The sequence below is a fragment of the Peromyscus eremicus genome, chromosome 1 (assembly GCF_949786415.1).
Source record: "Peromyscus eremicus chromosome 1, PerEre_H2_v1, whole genome shotgun sequence".
Taxonomy (NCBI): domain Eukaryota; kingdom Metazoa; phylum Chordata; class Mammalia; order Rodentia; family Cricetidae; genus Peromyscus; species Peromyscus eremicus.
The window spans coordinates 169,820,796-169,840,435 of record NC_081416.1 but is presented as its reverse complement, the minus strand read 5'-3'; the positions used below and the strand labels follow the sequence as shown (position 1 = coordinate 169,840,435).

The window sequence follows — 19,640 nt, the reverse complement described above, 5'->3', positions numbered from 1 at the left end:
GCTGGCCTCGAACTCACAGAGATCCTCCTGGCTCTGCCTCTCGAGTGCTGGGATTAAAGGTGTACGCCACCACTGCCGGCTGCCAGTACTCTTTTCCGCTGAGCCATCTTTTCGGCCCCATGGGAGTCTTTTCTGGTCCTCGGTTCCCCTAACCCAGGAACAATGGTGTAAACCTTCCTTAGATTCCCCTATTTTGCCTCCTCCGTCTCCTGCACCCCCTCACCCGAGGTCAAGCCAAAGCAACCCTAAGGCCTACTCCCTGCTTCCCGCCTCTCCGATCCCCCGACCCAGTCACATCGTTTGATTCAAACAAGTTGTCCTGAGCTCTCCGTGACACCCAGGACTCTTGTCCAAGTTACAGCTCCGTGCTCGCTCAGAACTCCATGGCTCTTATTCTCAGTACAAAACCAGAGTGGAGTGTCATGGCCCAAATACCTACAGTCCCAGCCCTGAGGCAACTGGGCTGCTTCGAATTTGAGGCCAGCCTGGGCTACATATTGAGCCCTGACTCAAGGGGAAAAAATGTCTACTTGGTAAACAGAGTCAGCAACTAGCACTCAGTAGGTGCTTAATAAGCACTGGTCAAAGATAGGTGTCTTGGCACGCTCCTGTAATCCCGGCACTCGATGATGGAGGCAGGAGGATTTAGATTCCAAGCCAGCCTGGGATACGTTTCTTAAAAGGAAGAAAGTTGGACTGGATTGATGGCTCAGTGGCTGCTCTTCCAGGACCGGAGTTCAATTCCCAGCACCCACATGGCAGCTCACAACTGTCTGTAACTCCAGTTCCAGGGGAATCTAACACCTTCACACCAATGCACATAAAATAAAGTTAAATTATTTTATGTATTTATTTTTTTTCCTGGAGCTGAGGACCGAACCCAGGGCCTTGCGCTTGCTAGGCAAGCACTCTACCACTGAGTTAAATCCCCAACACCTAAAGTTAAATTATTTAAAATAAATAAATAAATAAATAAAAGGGAGGAGGAAAGGAAAATGAAGGAAATTGGAGCTAAGTTGGTAGTGTGCTTGCCTCGTACACACAAAGTGCCGTTCTGTCCCCAGCACCAAATGAACTAGGTGTGACAGCCAAGTCCTTAATCCCAGTGCTTGGAGGTGGAGGTGGAGGTGGAGGTGGAGGATCAAAATTTCCCGCTCATCCCTGGTCAAACAGACGTTAGGGACTGGAGCTGGCAAAAACGGCTCAGCAGGTAGAGGCGATTGCTGCCATGCTGCCACGCTTGACCGCTTGATAACCTGAGTTTGATCCCCAGGACTCCCAAGGTGTAAGGAGAGAACTGACTCCCCAAGTTGTCTTCTGACCTCCAAACACTGCAGGGGACACACATATATGCACGCATGTACGCACCTAATTAAAAAAAAATAAAGTAAAGAAAGTTCGAGGCCAGCCTTAACTACATGAGTTCCCATTCTCAATATAACAAAAATACAAACAAACAAACCCAACAGAACCAAATAAGACATCTGCAAACACATTAAGGACGGTCTACCTGAAAGCCGAGACAGGGAGAAGCAGCCAAGGCAAGGGCGCTCACACTGTCCCCCCACTCACCTATGACTCTGAGCCAGGTCACCCCCCTGCGGGTGCCGTTGGGGAAGGTGGCAAATTCGCAGGTATAGTTGCCCTCGTCCTCCACCCTCAGTCCCCGGAAGGCCAGCGTGGCATCCCGCAGGTCTGCGTTTGTGTCCTCTTTCGCTCTGACAAAGGATAGACGGTCCTTGGTGAACTGAGGGTTGGGGAAGTCCACGCCGAAGGATGGGTGGAAGGCGGCCACGACCGCAGCATCCAGGCGCTGCCACGTCACCTGAGAGACGCGCTCTGACGTGGGTGGGAGCAGGTGGCATGGTAACTCCACGGTGCCTCCCAGGCGGCCCCGAACCTCTGGGAGCACTCGGACCCGCACATCTTGGGCTCCTAGGGAGAAAGGGAAGAGGTCAGTCACGTGGGGGAGGGAACAAGCCAGCGGTCTCCAGGACAGGCGGTGCCAAGGCAGAGGTGAGACCGGGTCTCAATATATAGCTCACTGAGATCTGCCTGCCTCTGCCTCCCAGTGCTAAGATTAAAATTGTGCGCCACCACAGCTGACCCACCTGGTCTTTTTACTTTTACTTTTTTTTAGGTTTATTTTCAGTTTATGTGATGGGTGTTTTGCCTGCATGAATGTCTGTGCACCATGTGCATGCAGTGCCAGTAGAGGCCAGAAGGGGGCATCAGAGTCCATGGAACTGGGGTTAGAGGCGGTTCTGAGACGCTATGCGTGTGCTGAGAACCGAACCTGGATTCTTTGGAAGAGCAGGCAATGCTCTTAACAGTTGAGCCATCTCTCCAACTACCCATCCTATTTGAGACAGGGTTTCTGATTGGCCTGCTGTTGGGCCCTGACCCCATTCCTTGGGTAGCTGCTGCCCTCGCTTGCTGACCTTCATCAGACGTCCTCCCTATATTGACTTCCTGCCGGCTTCCTTGTTTCGTATACCAGCAGAGTTGAGAAAAAAAGCTGGGGCGTGAGATAGTGAAACTTTTGTAGCAAACTTTTGCCCTCCCAGGTTCTTCCCCTGTCCTGTGAGCCCGTATTTAAGACCTCTTCCCTCCTTCAATAAACGGCATTCTCCTGAGAAGAATGACCCGCTGTCTTGTCTTTATTTAATCCTCAGCCCCTCACTCGGACTTGGTGAACAGGTTGTAGTGTGGGCGCTCCAGCCTGCAGCTCAGTGGTTCAGCTAGGCTGGCCAACAAATCCCAGCGAATCCGGTTTCAGCCTCCCCTGTGTTGGGATTCCAGATGTTCACTGTTACATCTATGTAGAGCTGTACATTATGTACAGCTTTTAACATAAAAGTGCTGAGGATCATACTCTGGTCTTCATACTAACATAGAAAGTATTTTGTCCATCGACCTGTCTCCCCAGCTGTTCTCTGCCTACCTTTACAGCACTAGAGAGTAGACGTAGGGCCTCACACATGCGAGGTAAGCGTTTTTACCCGTGGAGCTACAGTCTTTCTCCCTGACGGCTTCACACATGTCTGCAATGTAGTTTGCTTACAGTCGCCCTCATGACTTCTCATCCTCTGTGGCTCCTGCTGAACCCTTTTCTTGCTGACGAGTCTCTCTCTGACTTTCACGAGCTTTGTTTTGTGACCCATGGAGTCTAATTTCCAGTGCTTTGCACGAGCATGGCTGTGGGGCTTTCTATTGGAATATGAGAAACGAGCCTGAGGCTAGACCACTCAAGAAAATGGCTCCCCCTCCTTCAACAACCATTAACTGCCAATATCTCATCTCCTTGAGGTTGGGGGTCTTAGCAGACCCTTCTACTTCCCCACTTTATTTATTTTTGTTCTTTCTGAGAACATAGACCTGGCTGTCCTTGAACTCACAGAGATCCACCTGCATCTGCCTCCAGAAATCCTGAGATTAAAGGTGTGCACCATTGTGCCTGACTTTATTTTTACTTAAACATTTTTTAAAAATTATTTAATGTTGTGGTGGTGATGCACGCTTTAATCCCAGCACTCCTGAGGCAGAGACGGGATCTCTGTGAGTTTGAGGCCAGCCTGGTCTACAAAGTGAGTTCCAGGACAGCCATGGCCATATAAAGAAACTGTGTCTCTCGAAAAACAAAATAAACAAATTATTTGATGCGTATGGGTGTTTTGCCTGCATGTATATCTGTGCACATGTGTGTGTGCCTGGTGCCTTTGGAAGCCAGAAGAGGATCCCTCCGAACTAGGGTTACTGTGAACTACCATGTGGATGTTTAGACTCAAACTTGGGTCCTCTGGAAGAGCAGCCAGTGCTCTTAACCACCAAGCCAACTCTCCAGCCCCTATCTGCTCACATTTTAAAAAATAATTTTTATTTCATGTTTATGTGTCATGTGTTTGCATCTATATATGGTGTGTGTGCAGGTACCTATGGAGGCCTGAAGAGGGAGGCAGATCCCTCGGAATCAGAGTTACAGGACCTTGTACTAGAAACGGAACAAGTCCTCTGCATTAACCGTTGAGCCATCTTGCCAGCACCTGTCTCCCCACTTCGAACAAATACAGAAACAAGGAAGCCTGTGTCTCAGCTCTGGGAGGAAGTACTCCACGATGACCCAGGGCACAATTATGTGTGGGTTTAAATCCAGGCTCTTAACATCTGTACCTCAGTTTCCCAGCTGCGTAATGAGGACATAATGACGGTGTCGCACCCTCCAGAAGTGTTATGAGGACTAAGGAATGCTTGAGGAGCACTTTAGCATAGGTCCACAGGAAACTTGAACTTGGTAAACAAACAAAGAGGCCGGATAATTACAAGTGGCCACTGACAGTGAGCCCCGGGGTGAGGGACTCAATGACACAGCACCTGACTTGTGTCCATGAGCAACTGCTCACAACCTTCTGTAGAGAGAGCTGGGCAGAGCTGCCCTCTTGTACAGTGGTGAGTGTGTACAGTCCCGGCCTCCTCACACACAAGAACTGAGGGCAACTGTGGTGTGGCAGCAAAAGCTTTTAATCCCAGCACAGGGGAAAGGGAGGGAGATGGATCTCTGTGACCAGCCTGGGCCACATAGTGAGTTCCAGGCCAGCCAGGGAGACACAGCTAGACCCTGTCTCCAAAAATGTGTGTGTGTGTGTGTGTGTGTGTGTGTGTGTGTGTGTGTATGTGTGTGTGTCAGGGACTGGAGATAGCTCAGAGGTGAAGAGCACACCTGTTGCTCTTGCAGAGGACCTGGGTTGGGTTCCCAGCACCCACATGGTGGCTCACAAGCATCCATAGCTCCAGCTCTTCCTCGGGCACCTTGCGCATATAGTGCACAGACAGGAAGGTAGGCACAACACCAAAACACTTAAAATCACCTTTAAAAAAGAATCCAGGGGGCCCTGATGAGGGAATCTGGCAGAACATCATTCTGTGGACAGACAGTGCCAGGGAAGATGGACAAGTGGCAACCAGTGACAGCTTAAAGAGCCACAGCATCTCCAAAATGCCTCACCACTCAAACCCAGACCACCTTGACCAAAAGGGCTTCATCCTCTGCAGCAGAGCAGATCAATGTGGGCTGGGGAGAGGACAGCTCAGGAGAGCCCCTGCCTAGAATCCCCCAGTGAGGGGCTGGGGTGTGGTTCAGGGGTAGAGCCCCTGCCTAGAATCCCCCAGTGAGGGGCTGGGGGCGTGGCTCAGGAGTGAGGGCACCTGCATACCATATGGGAAGCCCTGGGTTCCAGCCCTATCACAGAGGGGAGGCAGGAGCGGGAGTACTCTTTAGAAGAATTGCTACACAGATAGATGTGAGCTTCCTACTGGTTGCTGCTTCCGGGCTGGATGACCTTTTCAAGCCCCAGTTCTTCCATGTGTAAAATGGAGACATTTAGTCCACCCTGCAGGGTCCCCTGGGACAATTCCAGTAAAAGATCTGACACTCTCTGCAGTCCAGGTCACAGGGTCAGTGCCTGTCCCCACAGGCCACATCTGGCAGTGTTTGCATGTGTCTCAGCCCAGGCACATCTGGCAGTGTTTGCATGTGCCTCAGCCCAGGCACATCTGGCAGGGTTTGCATGTGCCTCAGCCCAGGCACAGGTTTTACTTTGCTTATTTAGACAGCTCTGATTGGCCTGGAATTCACATCAATCCTCCTGCCTCACCCTCCTGAGCACTGCAAATGTGAATTAGAGCAAGCAGTGCGTGGAGCTAGACAGAAAGCACATTAAAGACAGCAAAACGGGCTTGAAAACGTGTCAGCGAGGGGCTGGTGAGATGGCTCAGTGGGTAAAGGTGATTGCTGCCAAGACTGAAGACCTGAGTTCGATCCCTGAGACCCACATAGTGGATGAAGAGAACATACACATGTATTGTGGTCCCCCCCTACACACACACACACAAACACACACACACAAACACACACATACACACACACCAAGTAAACGCTAAAAGTTGGGGAACCAGGCTCAGTGGCTTTCAGTTGTAATTCCAGCACGAAGGAGTCAGAGGCACGAGGATTATGAATTTGAGTGAGTTCCCAGTTAACCTGTGTTACACAGGGAGACCCCGTCTCAAATCAATAATAAACGAAAAATACAAATAACAAAAACCTTATTGCCTCAAGACCTCCAGACTAAGCGTCTAATTCTAAATAAAAGAACAGGCCGGGCGATGGGGGCACACGCCTTAATCCCAGCATTCGGGAGGCAGAGGCAGAAGAATCTCTGTGACTTTGAGGCCAGCCTGGTCTACAGAGTGAGTTCCGGGACAGCCAGGGCTACACAGTGAAATCCTGTCTAGAAAACAAACAATCAAACCAACCCACAAAAAAACAAACAAAAAAAGAACAGGATGTTCAGACCCCTGTGTGATGAACAGTGTTTTCTGGTTGTTTGTTTGTTTGTTTAATATTACATTTATTTATTTGTGGGCAGGGGTGGGTATGCCATCTCACAGAGGTGGGGGTCGACTCTCCCTTTCCACCTTTGGTCTCAGTGGCAGAACTTGGGCTTGGCAGCAAGCACCTTCACCTGCTGGGCCATCTCCTTGGCCCCTGTTCTGTTTGTTTTTGAGATGGGGGTCTGGCTACACAGTCCTGGCTGGCAAGGAACTCAAGATCTTGGGGACACCTGCTTACCCCCCCACCACCACAAGCAGCCCATCTTTAAAACCTATCTTCAGTCAGACCATGCGAGTGTGATGCCTCAGGGTCCCCACTCCGGCTCAACTCACCAGCCACTTCCTGCTTGGGTCACCTCCTAGGTGACGTTCCCAGCTGAGCTGTCTCCCCCCGCGGCTAGAGAGATCATGGTAGCTGGTACCCCATCTTAGCTGCTGGGAGCCTTCAGTGGCTCCTTTCTCCCTCGGAACCCTGTGTGGATCACACCCATCCCATCTCGGGGCTCCTCTCTCTATCGTCCCTCTCTGGTGCGCTGGCCCCACAAGTCCTACCTCAGGGCCTTGCGGTGGTCTTCCTTGCTCAGCAGGTCAACATGCTTCCTCCTTAGTGACATAAGCTCGGCTCACCGAACTGAAAACAAGGATTCTTCTTAACTTGTTCCCTCACCCCAACAAGGCACCAACCACCTATTTCCCTAGCAGAGCCATGAGGGGAAGAGGTCTTTCATTCATCCCTAGATCCCAGAGCCTAGAACAGTGCCTGATATTTCGAAGGTAAATGTGCTGGATAAATGAACTGATGGGCAATCAAAACAGTGTTATGGATATGATGCCAGTTATGGAAGCACACACCTGTGACCCCAGCCTTGTTGAGACTGATACAGGAAGAGCCTACGAAGTGAACATCCGTTCTTACATACAACAAATTGTGCTAGGTCACACACAAGTGTGATTGAATTAGAATGTGTGGGCTTTTCTCTGAGAGAAGCGGGGAGTGTAAACGTGGGGGGAAGGAACAGGACAAAGTTTAGAAAGATCAGTGATAATTAAGAAGAGGCTTCTGGGTCAGGGTAGGGGCTGTGTTGATGGAGAAGGATCCAGATGAAAGATTCCCAAGCAGGAATGGGAGGGAGAGACTGGGGAAGGAAGAGAGATTGGTGGGGACTTGGAGTTTGAAGACTATGGGGTGAGGGGGTGCAGGGATTCTGTGTGTCAGGTGGGGAGGGAGGCTGGGGAGATGAAGTCATGAAATCTGGAAGATGCGTTGCCTGGTGCTAAAAACACATCTCCTAGCTGGGCAGTGGCGGCACACGCCTTTAATGCCAGCACTCGGGAGGCAGAGGCAGACGGATCTCTCAGTTGAGGCCAGCCTGGGCTACAGAGCGAGTCCCAGGACAGGCAGGGCTACACAGAGAAACCCTATTTTGAGAAACCAAAAAAAGAAAAAATAAAAAGAGAGAGAGAAACACACCCCCTTGGAGGCTGCCTGGCAGGTGGCTGTGGTGTGACCTCGTAGGGACACCGCCAAAACCACGCCTCAGAGATAGTGGCCCGAAAATGGCCCGTGGGAACACTTGCTTCTCTCTGCTTTCCTCGGCAGGGCTTTCTGGTGACTGCTTTATGGAGTGTCAGCTGGGTCCTCCAACACACTTCCTTTCCCTAAGGACTGGAAGAGCAGGCTTCCTGCAGGCCAGAGGGAAAGTCTGCGTTGAGCAGTAACACAGGGGAGGGTTGGAGCCGGGGTCTCACAGCCCGAGGGAAGAGGACTGGTCTGGAGCCCTGAGTCTGAGGGAGGAGGGCTGGATCCTACACTTCAGGTCGGAAGGAGGAAGGTCGGGGGGATACGGAACCTCTGGTCTTGGGGAAGAGAGCTTGAGTCTGGAGCCCGGGCTTCTTATGTCCTGCCTGGCTGGCTCCTCAAGTCTCCGCTGGCCCCTGCACACCTATAAACCCTGGAGTGTCCCTACTCCCAACCATGGCAGGGTGGGGCGGGCCTGGAGTAAACCCTTCGAGGCCAGAGTGCTTGGAGCACTGGCATCAGCTGCTGCCTCAGCCACCTGGTTAATTAATTAATTACATTAATCACAGTTCCAAACCACCACGGCGGACATCCGGAGCCTGTCTGAGGGGTGAGAATGTAACCACTGCGGCCAGGATACACGGCCTGGGCTGTGTCTCGATCTCTATGTGGGCCTCAGTTTTAACACTCGGGGGTTACACGGGGCCCCTCGGATACAAGCCTTCCTTTGCTACAGGGGCTCAGCTCCCAGAGGACCTCCCCTGTGGAAATACAGACTCATCAGGGGGAAGTTCTCGAAGGCTCTTCCTGGCCGGGTCCTGAGACGGACCACTCACATCCTGCCAAGAGAGTGGACACCTCAGTGTGCATTCCAGTCCCAGGAGACTATGGCCTCTGGCTGTGTACAGGTCCCACTTCTCAGATCTGTCCCTTCTGCCCCTGTCCCTTGGCTTCTCATTCCCCAAAGTACCAGACTCCTGCCTATTATCTAAATATTAATAATAGAGAGATAGCTGGGCGGTGGTGGCGCACGCCTTTAATCCCAGCACTCGGGAGGCAGAGCCAGGCGGATCTCTGTGAGTTCGAGGCCAGCCTGGGCTACCAAGTGAGTTCCAGGAAAGGCGCAAAGCTACACAGAGAAACCCTGTCTCGAAAAACCAAAAAAAAAAAAAAAAAAAAAAAATAATAGAGAGAGAGAGAGAGACTATCTATCCATCTATCCATCCATCCATCCATCCATCCATCCATCCATCCATCCACAGATAGACAGAGATGGGGGAGGGTCTTAATATGTAGGCCTGGATGCCCTGGAATTCTCTTAATTAGACCAGGCTGCCTTTGAACTCAGAACTCACAGAGATCTGCCTGCCCCTGTCTCCTGAGCGCTGGGATTAAAGGCATGAGCCACTCCGACATACACAAAATAACAATTTTTTTTTTTTTTCTTTTCGACACAGGGTCTCTTGCAGTAGTAGGCTGGACTGAATTTAATTATGTAGCCAAAGATGACCTTAAACTTCTGATGTTCTGGTCTCTACTTTCCATTTTTGGGATTATAGGTGCTCGCTACCACCGGTAATCATTCGGTGCTGGGGATCGAACCCCCGTCTTCATGCATGCTAGGCAAGCACTCTGCGGCCTGGGCCGCATCCCCAGCTTGTTGGTGCCCCTCTCGTTTTCTGGGAGAAGGTCTCAGGTGGCCGTGGCTGGCCTCAATCTCACTGCATAGCCATGTCATCTGGGACTCATGTTCGGGTCACAGCTACCATGCCTGCTTTAGGGGGTGCAGAGGATGGAACCCAGGGCTCCATGCACGCTAAGTGAGCCAACTACCATCCGAGCCACAGCCCAGCCCATCTCTCTCTTCTTCTTTTCCTTCCTCAGCTCCATAGCCAAGGCTGGCCCTGGGGCTCAAGATTCTGCTGCCTCAGCCGCCTCCCCCAAGCTGGCACTTAGATTACAGGCCTGCTTCCACCACTCTGCTTTGTTTTTTTTTTTTTTAGCAACAGGGTCTTTAGATGTAGCTCAGCCTGCAATCCTCCTGCCTCAGCCTTCTTCGAGTGCTGGAGTTACAGGTGTACGGTCACCACTCCTGCCTTAAGGTTTCTGTTTCTGTGACCCTGGGAGCTCCGTGTCCTTGTGTGTCCAGCACCCACACCTCTCCGCATCTCCTGACACACTTTCTCACTGCCTGGGCCATCTCTCTGGGTCCCTCTCCTCCTCCCCTTCCTGCTCTGTGTCTCAGCATCGCTGGGACATTAAAAATGTAACAGCATCCCAGGCGGGGGCAGGGGAGCTGGCCCTTGTGCAAGACGCCCTGTCCCTCGCATGTCTGTAACTCCCTGTGGCCCCTCCACACTACCTGGCCTTGAGACTGGCCTGTGCTCTGACCTCTCTGGGTCACAGGGTCTCCACAGCCCCTTGGCTGGGGTCTTTTGGTCTTTCTCTCCTGACACCAAACCTCTCTACCCCGTCGGTGTCCCTGCCTACACCCCTGGCCCGCTCTGCCCTCTCTCTTGCACATCTTCCTTCATTCTTTGTGCATGACTCCATCCTGAGGTCTGATTCCCTCGTTCCCTCCCTCTCTTGGCTCCTCTCCCTGTCCCCCCATTTCTCTCCTGCTCAGTCCTCCTTCCCTAACGAGAAGAGACAGCCCGGCCTGCGGTCCCCTCTCCTCCCCTCCCCCACAGCTGTGTGGGGCTGCCTGGCAGACATGGATGAGCAGAGAGAGGTGGGGAGGGCTGGGAGGGAGGAGCAGGGCTCAGGGAGGAGGTCCAGGTGGTGAAAGCCCGTTCCCTGAGGACGCCAGGAGGGAGGGGGCGGCTGAGGCGCTGGGACCAGGGGACAGAGACGGAGGCAAAGAAGAAACAGAACAGAGGAGAGATGAAAGACGGGAAGAGAAGGGAAAAGGGGGAAATGAAAAGAAAAGGAGTGAAGGGAAGGGGGGAGAAGAAAAATGAGAGGGAGAAAGAGAGAGAGAATGAGGAAGTGGAGGCAGGAGCAGAGGGGGCGGGTAGGAAGGGCCAAGGTCCCCTTGGACGCTTTCTCCAGGTATGCCCAGCAGCTGGGAATCCCCCCAGAGGTCCAGCAGAGAAGGGGCCTTAGGTCTAGGAAGCACTTTGGGAAACCTGCCCAGCAAGGCCACCGGACTGCTGGCTTTCAAAGGCCTGCAGGGGACAGAGTGGACCCTGGAGAAGAGCGCGTGCCTTTTCTGTTTCCTCCTTTGCAGGCTGGGACGGGGAACAAGGTTTGCTTTGGGGTTCTGTGGAACCTTCTGTGAGCTCACACGCAAATCAACGCTTGGCTTGGAGGGTACGGTGGGTTTTGAGAATTCACCCAGAGTGGCAAGTTCTGATCCCATCTGTCGCTGACAGAGGCAGGGAGCTTGGAGGTCAGGGCTGATGACCTCGAAGGAGGTATCAGAAAGGAAATGAGGCCAAAGGAGTGATAGGCATTCTCCCCACGATCCCTCGGATGCCCCCTTTCTGAGGAAACCCTCCAGAAACTCTCCGCCACCCCCGCATCCCCAATCCCAGAGTTTTGCAGTTAGGAAGAAACAACCGGGTCACCTGCTAGGGGCCGGGCGAGGTCAGCACACCTGTTCCCCCACCCCACCCCCAGGCTCCTCCCGGGGCCTCTCCCCTCCAGGAGTGGGGGGTGGGGGTGGGAAGGGGCGAGTGCCTTAGAGAGGAGACTCCTCCCCTTTACCTCTCTAAGTGCAGCGAGGACAAAGGCGTGACCAGAGGAAAGATAAGGTCCCGAAACCGGGAGTAGGGACTCGGGAGCGCTCCAGCCCCGCCCCGCCCCTCCCAAACTAGGTGAAAGCGATACCGGAAAACTTCCCCAGGGACGTCGCCACTCGGCGCTCACAGGGAAAGGGGGAAGGGGAGGAGAACTCCAAACCTCCCTCCCGGCCTCCGACTCCACCTGGGACACAGCCGACGGAGTCCCAGTTCTAGGCAGAGCCTTTTAGCCTTTGATTATATTTGGGGGCCAAAGGTCAGAGTCCCCTGCTCATTAAATTCCATTAGCTACAGTTAAATCCGAAACGGCCAAGGTAGTGCCTCTGGCCCCCAATTGTCCCTGGACCCCCAACGATCAGTGTTCTTTGCCCACAGTTAAACCCAAGACCCACAAGTTTGAGCCCCCTTCCCCCACAATTCTACCTAGACCCCGGTTAGGACAGTCTTCTGAGATTCCGGAGGCAGAATCTCAGCTCTTTCATTTTTCCAGAAACGGGTGGTCAGTGCCCGTAAACTCCCTGAGGCCTGAGGCTTGCACTCAGGACTCACATCCTCCCCCCCCCCAGAGTGCCCCCAACTCTCATCACTGGCTTGCCGGGGGCCCCCAAAGACCCAGCTCCCCACCCTTGGTCTAGGGAACCTCGACCGTGGGTCCCCTCGCGCCCAATTCTCCCCGGGCCTCAGACGCCCAACCTAGCCAGAAGGAAAAGAAAAAGGGGGGGGGGCCGGGTGTCGTCCCTCCTCACCATCACGACCCTCCAGCTAGTGTGAGTGGGGGGAACATTCTTCACATTCCTGAGGGGGGGAGCAGAGACGGAAATCCAGATTCCGGATAAGTGATCGGCGCAGGATGGGGAGGATTTAACCCCTTCCACCCTGAGGGAGGTGGAGGGGGACAGATAAACCCGGGTCAGAATGGGCACTTGTGGTTAAGAGGGGGTGCAGAGAGGGAGGGTAGAAGACTCGGAGACGGAGTAGGGTGTGTTGAGGGAATCTCTGGATCAGTAAGGCCAGCCTGGAAGGGAGCACGAGGGAAGGGCCCTCGGGGAGCTGGGAGTGAGGTGGGGGACGATGCCCGGGCTCCCTCCACTCCGAGGACGGAGGAAGGCATCCGCGCGTTTTCACCTGTTTCCTGGAGCAGGAGCAGAAGCAGCGGCAACAACGGCAGCGTCGGTGACAATCTGGACGGCGGGAGGACTGCGGCCCGGGCCATGGGGGGCCCGGGGAGGGACTGGGCCCGGGCAGGGGGTGCCTAGGGACCACTCTGCGTTCACCGATCGGCTGTGAGGGCGGTCAGGGGCCTGAAGTGTCCGGCTCCAGGCCGGCTCCCGCCGCTTGCGGCTCCCCGGATCAGTTCTTTTGGCCCAGCTTCCCTCGCCTGGCTCTCAGGATCCGCGCCCCCCGGCCCCTCGCTTAGCTCCAGCGGGCCGGACTCGTGACGTCACAGGCCCCGCCCCTCTTCACCAAGCCGACCCTGGGATTCAGGCCCCGCCCCCTCCCGGAGCTATGACCCCGCCCCTCCCAAGTCCCACACCTGTCCGGCCCCACGATTCGATCTCCGCCCTCTCCTGGGATTTAGCACCGCCCCTTTTGCAATGTGACCACGCCCGTTGTCAACGAGCCACGCCCCCACAAACCCCGGGAAGACCCACCGCGCCCCCTTCTGGTCATTCTACTCTAGCGATGCGGTCACACCCCCCTTCTAAACTTCCGGTCGGCTGCCACCAGCAGAAGCCTTGCCTCCTCGCCCAGACCACGCCCCACTGCCCTCTGGTTAGCCTGAGTATGTGGGCTCTCATAGGGCCTCCCTTCCTGAGGCACCGCCCCTCGACGAGGCCACACCCCCTCCCCCAGCCCTTCCCCTGGTCCTGCTGCTGTCGTGGGTCGAGGTCACTTCTCAGTGGACTTGGTCTCCTTCTGATCTCTGCCCTGGGTTCTTGTGTCGCCGCATCATTTCGCTCCAGATTTCTCTTCTCTGTCTCCCTCACCATCTCGGAGTCTCCCCTCTGCCTTCCCGTGTTTCTCTGTCGTTCAGCTTCTGGGATTTCTTTGTCTCTCCGTGTGCCTGTGTCACTTGGTCCCCATGTCTCATTGCATTCCTTTGACTGTGTGTGTCTGTCTGTCTGCATCTCTCTTTGCGTCCCTGTCGTTTTCTGTTTTCTGCCTCATAGATTTCTGTGTCACTCTTTTTTTTTTTTTTTTTGGGGGGGGGGTTTCGAGACAGGGTTTCTCTGTGTCACTCTTAACGTTCCTTCTGTCCTTACATCTGGCCTCTGCGTCCCTCCCACCCAGTATCTTTTATACCACAGCCTCACGCTAGGGGGCAGCACAGACCAACCCGGCAGGCCGAGCCCCGCTGGGTGGGGCTGGACCAGTCAGTCCGGCCCCTGGCCCCACCAGTCCCTCCCGGTGTCCTTGTCCCACTTTCCCTATCTCACCAGCTTCCTCTGGTCTTAGTGGCTGGTTTTGACTTGCCTCCTTTGTCTCTTCCTAGCCGCTCCACTCCTCCCTACCCCCACCTGCCTCTTCACATTCCCAGGGCCGCTGAGGGGAGCTGATGAGAAAGTCCATTTGAAGGAGTGAGGGAGGAGAACAGAAGTGTGTGTGTGTGGGGGGGGCATTCGGCTGCGGGATTGCCTGACATCCAAGTCCCTGCCCCCTCCCCCACTTGGAGGTTTCTTGCAAGAGAGCCACCTGGGCTGGGATAGGGTCCCTTCTCCAGCCTGCCACATAACTGGGTTCCCTCTCCCGAAAGGCACGGCCCAAGGAGTGAAGGCTGGGTCTGACCTACTTGTTAAGGATTCTGTTTGTTTGTTTGCTTATTATTTTGTATTTTGTGTGCTTGCAAGCCATGCCTGCTTCTGAAGTTCAGAGGACAACTTGTTTTGAGTTGATTCTTCCATCAGGTGGGTGCTGATAACTTCTACTGTCTACCAGGCACTCAACTAAACCTGCTGCAAATAATGCCACCAATCAAAACTTGGGGGAAGTGGAGAAACCGAGTCATGGGAAGGGGAAATGACTTGGTCCCAAAGTCAGAGTTACACAAAAGGCAGGTCCAGAAGGGACATTATTCAGAATTCCTTTGTCTTTGTTCATTGCTCACAAGAATTGCAGGAAGAGGTCAGGCAGTGGTGGTGCACACCTTTAATCCCAGCACTCAGGAGGCAGAGGCAGGCGGATCTCTGTGAGTCCCAGGCCAGCCTGGTCTACAGAGCCAGTTCTGATCAGCCAGGGCTACATAGAAAGACTCTGTCTCAAAAAGAAGCAATGCCAATAAGGGACTGGGTGGTGGTGGTGCACATCTTTAATCCCAGCACTTGAGAGGCAGAGGCAGGCAGATCTTTGTGAACTTGAGGCCAGCCTGGTCTACAGAGCTAGTTCCAAGACAGCCAGGGCTACACAGAGAAACCCTGACTCAAACCACTGCCCCCCAACAACAAAAAGAATCCCCAATAAGGGGACACTATTGTAATGATCTCCATGGGTGAAGGGTAAACTGAGACATAGGACCTTTCCAAACCACCAGCTGAGAAGTAGCAGGATGAAGTGTGAATCTGCACTGTTCGTGTTTTTAAAGATGCAACATGACCTCCAGATACCATGTCTGGCTTGGAACAAGTGTGACATGAGGCCAGCTGTGTGAATAGTAGGCACAGAAAAATTGCAGTCTAGATATCAGTGACTTCTTTTTTTCCCGTGACAGAGACACTATGCAGCCCTGGTTTGGCCTGAAACTCCCTACATAGACCAGACTGGCCTTGAACTCACAGAGATCCACCTGCCTCTGCCTCTGAGTGCTAGGATTAAAAGTATGGCCAACATGCACAGAGCCTTGGTGACTTTCTTCTGTTTTTGAGATTTATTTAATTTCATGTACAGGAGTGTTTTCCCTACATGTATGTGTGTGCACCATATGTGTTCCTGGTGCCTGTGGAGGCCAGAAGAGCATCAGATCCCCTGGAACTGGAGTTATGGATAGTTGTAAACTTCAGTGTGGGTGCTGGGACATAATCCCCAGTCCTCTACAAGAAAGAACGACAAATGATCTTAACCACTTGGCCATCGGTGGCATTTGTTCGTGTGTGTGTGTGTGTGTGTGTGTGTGTGTGTGTGTGTGTGTGTGTGTGTTTGGGAGAGCCTTATGTGCCACAGCATGTGGTCAAGTTGCAGGTGTCAGTTTTGTGGCTCTCCAGGGACTGAACTCGGGTCATCAGGCTTGGTAGCAAGTACCTTTACCTGCTGAGCCATGTTACAGGTCCTGGATCATGACCTCCGCACCCCCCACTTTCTCTTCTCCTCATGGTGGAGAGGGCATGCTTGGAGGTCAGAGGACAGATTTAGGGAGTTGATCCTTCTGTCATGGTTCCAGAAACCAAACTAAGATGGGCATGGTGAAGCTTTTACCTTGCCGACCACTTTTATGAAGGCCCTTTTGTCCCGACTCAGCTAAAGATGGAGGAGGTCTAGAGTATTAGCCTCAGCTGCACTATTGACTTTGCGAAATCCCGCCTCCTGCCCTCTTTCTCCCGTGAGTCAAAGAGTCCATGTGTCGACGTCTTTTTTTCCCCTCTGCACCTGCTCTTCTGGACTGCCACCAAGTGCGCTTGGCTTTCTCCTGGCTGGTTTTTGTGGGTAGGGCCGGCTCAGGAAGGAAGCCCGAGAAGAGCAGGCTGGAGTGTGGAGCTCCCAGATTACATGCCCATGAGGCATACTTAAGATCAGCTTGGTTTGTTGACAAAGGACTGGGTGGGTCTCATGCCTGTGAAGTCAGCTTCCAGGGTCAAGGAGTCCCAGAGGTAGCATTTGACTCAAGAGCCATAGCCTGCTAGGCACAAAGCCAAAGGCTTCCTGTTCTAAGTAACTTACCTGCCCAGCAACCCCGCTCTTGTGCGCAGAGGAAGTAGCAGCCAGCTACCACTGGCCAACCACAGCATTTGAGCCCCCCTCATCCCCCCTCCCCCCAACCAGTGGTATTGTCTCATTGACGGAAGCGGATTTCAGCTCCTGGATCCAACCATGACTGAAGATAGTTTGTCTTTGAACTTCCCAGTTATACATCTAACTTTTAAAATTTATTTTTTGGGGGGGCAGGGAGGTGGTGTTACTTTTTAGACAGGGTCTTTTTTCTTTTTTTCTTTTTGTTTGCTTGTTTTTCGAGACAGGGTTTCTCTGTGTAGTTTTGGTGCCTGTCCTGGATCTTGCTCTGTAGACCAGGCTGGCCTGGAACTCACAGAGATCTGCCTGCCTCTGCCTCCCGAGTGCTGGGATTAAAGGCGTGCGCCACCACCGCCCGGCTATAGACAGTCTTAATCAGTAGCCTTGGATGGCTTGGAACTCCAAGGAACTCTAGTTACAGCCCCAGGCTAACCTCGGGTTTGCAGTAAGCCACCTGCTTCTGCCTCTCAAATGCTTGATTCCCAGCGTGCACCACTGTATTTGGTTTTCTTTGTTTGCTTTCCCCTGAGACAGGGTCTCATTACATCACAGCCTTGGCTGGACTCAGTCTGGCAGTATTCCTCCTGCCTTGCCTCCATGTCTTACTGAGAATGCAGGTGTGAACCACCATGCCTATCTGGACTTGAATCAAAATCCACCCCCCGTATTTGTTTATTATTTACTTAGCATTGTGTGTGCTCGCGCCGTGTGGTGCCTGTGTAGAAGACATAAGGCAGCTTGTGTGAGTGGTTCTCCTTCCACTAAATGGGATCTGGGGACCGAACTCAGGTCATCTGGCCTGGGGACAAGCACCCCTACCTGCTGGGCAGCTCATCAGCCTTCCCTGGTTTGTCCCAGCATTCTACAGCATGAGGCAGGAGGATGGAGATGGAGGCCAGCTTGGGCTACTTGAAACCTTGTCACAAACAAGCCAGCCAGCAAATAGACAAATCTGCCATCTTCATCTCGGCCATCCGGAGGACAAGAGAGCTCTACCCACAGGGACGGAGATGGGAGGGAGGGAACAGATCCTGGGATCTGTCGGCAGGAGGAGTCCTCCCCTAAGCCAGTTTCACTTCCCAGGGTTTCAGTCCCCCACGGTCAGACTCAGTCCAAAACTGTTCAACGGAACATTCCAGATATAAATAATTCATAAATTTAAAATAGCTTTCATTTTAAACAATTTTCACTTACTTATTTCTTTATTTAGTTTTTCTTTTTTCTTTTCCTTTTTATTGAGAAATTTTCTATTTTAAACAATTTTTAACAATGCCATGCATTATGTTGTTATATTTATTCTATTTTATTTGTGTGCATATGCATGTGCATGTGTGATTGTGTACATGTGTGTATGTGTGTGTACATGTGTGAGTGTGGAAGCCAGAAGACAACTTCAGGTGTTCTTCAGACAATATCAATCCTAAACAAAATATATTTTACTGTTAATTATGTATATGTGTCAGTGTGTGGGTATGGGCATGTTGAGTGCAGGTGAATGCAGAGGCCAGAAGAGGGCGCCAGATGCCCTGGAGCTGGAGTTAGAGGTGGTTGTGAGCTGCCTGATGTGGGTGCTGGGAATCGAGCCCCAGTTCTCTGCAAGAGCAGTAAACACCCTTAACCATTGAGCCACCTCTCTAGCCCCAACCTTTTGTTTTTTTTGAAACAGAGTCTTTCACTGGTCTGGAATCTTGCCAAACAGGATGGACTAATTGGCCAGCCAGCCAGCCAGCCTGTCTCTGCTACAGAAGCACTGGGATTATGTTCAGCTTGTTGTGTGGGGATCTAGGGATTGAATTCATATTCACATGCTTGCAAAATAAAGTTTATTTTCTGAGACGCCTCCCCAGCCCTCCATTTTACTAATGATTGTTCATCATTCTTCTATTCTTTTTTTTTCCTTACTTAACTTATTGAGACAGGCTCTCACACTGTAGCTCAGGCTGGGCTTGAACTAATGGCCATCCTCCTGCCTCAGCTTCCCGAGGGCTAGGATTATAAATGCGAGCCACCATACTTGGCTTTATTAGTAGCTACTAATTTCTTACTGATATTAGTTTATAAAGTGAGATTTATCGTAAGTGTATGTATATAAGAGAAAAACAGTATATATAATGTTTGGTGGTTTCTATGTTTCTGGAATTCACTGGTGTCGTGGGACAAATCCCTTATCCAAAGGGGAAGGTGTCTACTGTATTAAAAATGTGAACTGCTGGGCCAGCCATGGTGGCGCACGACTTTAATCCCAGCACTCGGGAGGCAGAGGCAGGAGGATCTCTTGTAAACAAGGCCAGCCTGGTTTACAGAGTGAGTCCAGGACAGCTAGGACTACACAGAGAAACCCTGTCTCAAAAAACCAAAAACATGGGCTGGAGAGATGGCTCAGCAATTAAGAGCACTGGCTGCTCTTCCAGAGGTCCTGAGTTCAATTCCCAGCAACCACATGGTGGCTCACAACCATCTATAGTGAGATCTGGTGCCCTCTTCTGGCCTGCAGGTATACATGCAGGCAGAACACTGTATACATAACAAATAAATCTTTAAAAACAAAACAAAACAAGGGGTTGGGGACTTAGCTCAGTGGTAGAGTGCTTGCTTAGCAAGTGCAAGGCCCTGGGTTCGGTCCTCAGCTCTGAAAAAACAAAAAAACATAAATCAACAACAAAAAAAGTGAACTAAAAGGCAAATGTGCTGGCATACCCCTGTAATCCCTGAATCTGTGAAGTAGAGGCAGGCGGATCTGGATTGTAGGGCCATCTTTAGCTACACAGTGTGAGTTGAAAGCCAGCCTGGGCTACATGACCCAAGTCATCAGGCTTGGTAGCAGGTGCCCTCACTCACTAAGACATCTTACTGGGTCCAGTTACCTTGTTCTTTTGTGACAGTCTTGCTTTGCAGTCCCAGCCAGCCTGGAACTCACTGTGTAGCCCAGGCTGGCCTCAAACTCAAAACCCACCTGCTTCAGCGCCCCAGCTGCCCAGATGACAGGCAGCTGTCACCACACAAGACCTCCAACCTTCTCTCCAGTCCTTCTTGTTTGGACCGCCGAAGGCCTG

At 52.4% G+C, this 19,640-nt stretch overlaps 1 protein-coding gene across 2 annotated transcripts in view; it reads right to left on the bottom strand.

The window, feature by feature from the left end:
- Nectin2 (nectin cell adhesion molecule 2) overlaps positions 1-13,096 on the bottom strand; it is a 34,179-nt gene extending 21,083 nt beyond the window's left edge. Inside the window, exons 1-2 of one of the 2 annotated variants that reach the window (XM_059280489.1) lie at positions 12,775-13,096; positions 1,573-1,935 (exon numbers count right to left, since the gene is read on the bottom strand). In XM_059280489.1, the coding sequence (XP_059136472.1) occupies positions 1,573-1,935; positions 12,775-12,862 (451 nt within the window). In that variant the 5' untranslated portion in view covers positions 12,863-13,096. The remainder of the gene's footprint in view (positions 1-1,572; positions 1,936-12,774) is intronic. The other variant, XM_059280481.1, reaches the window with a different exon arrangement.
- Between the last annotated feature and the right edge of the window lie 6,544 nt (positions 13,097-19,640).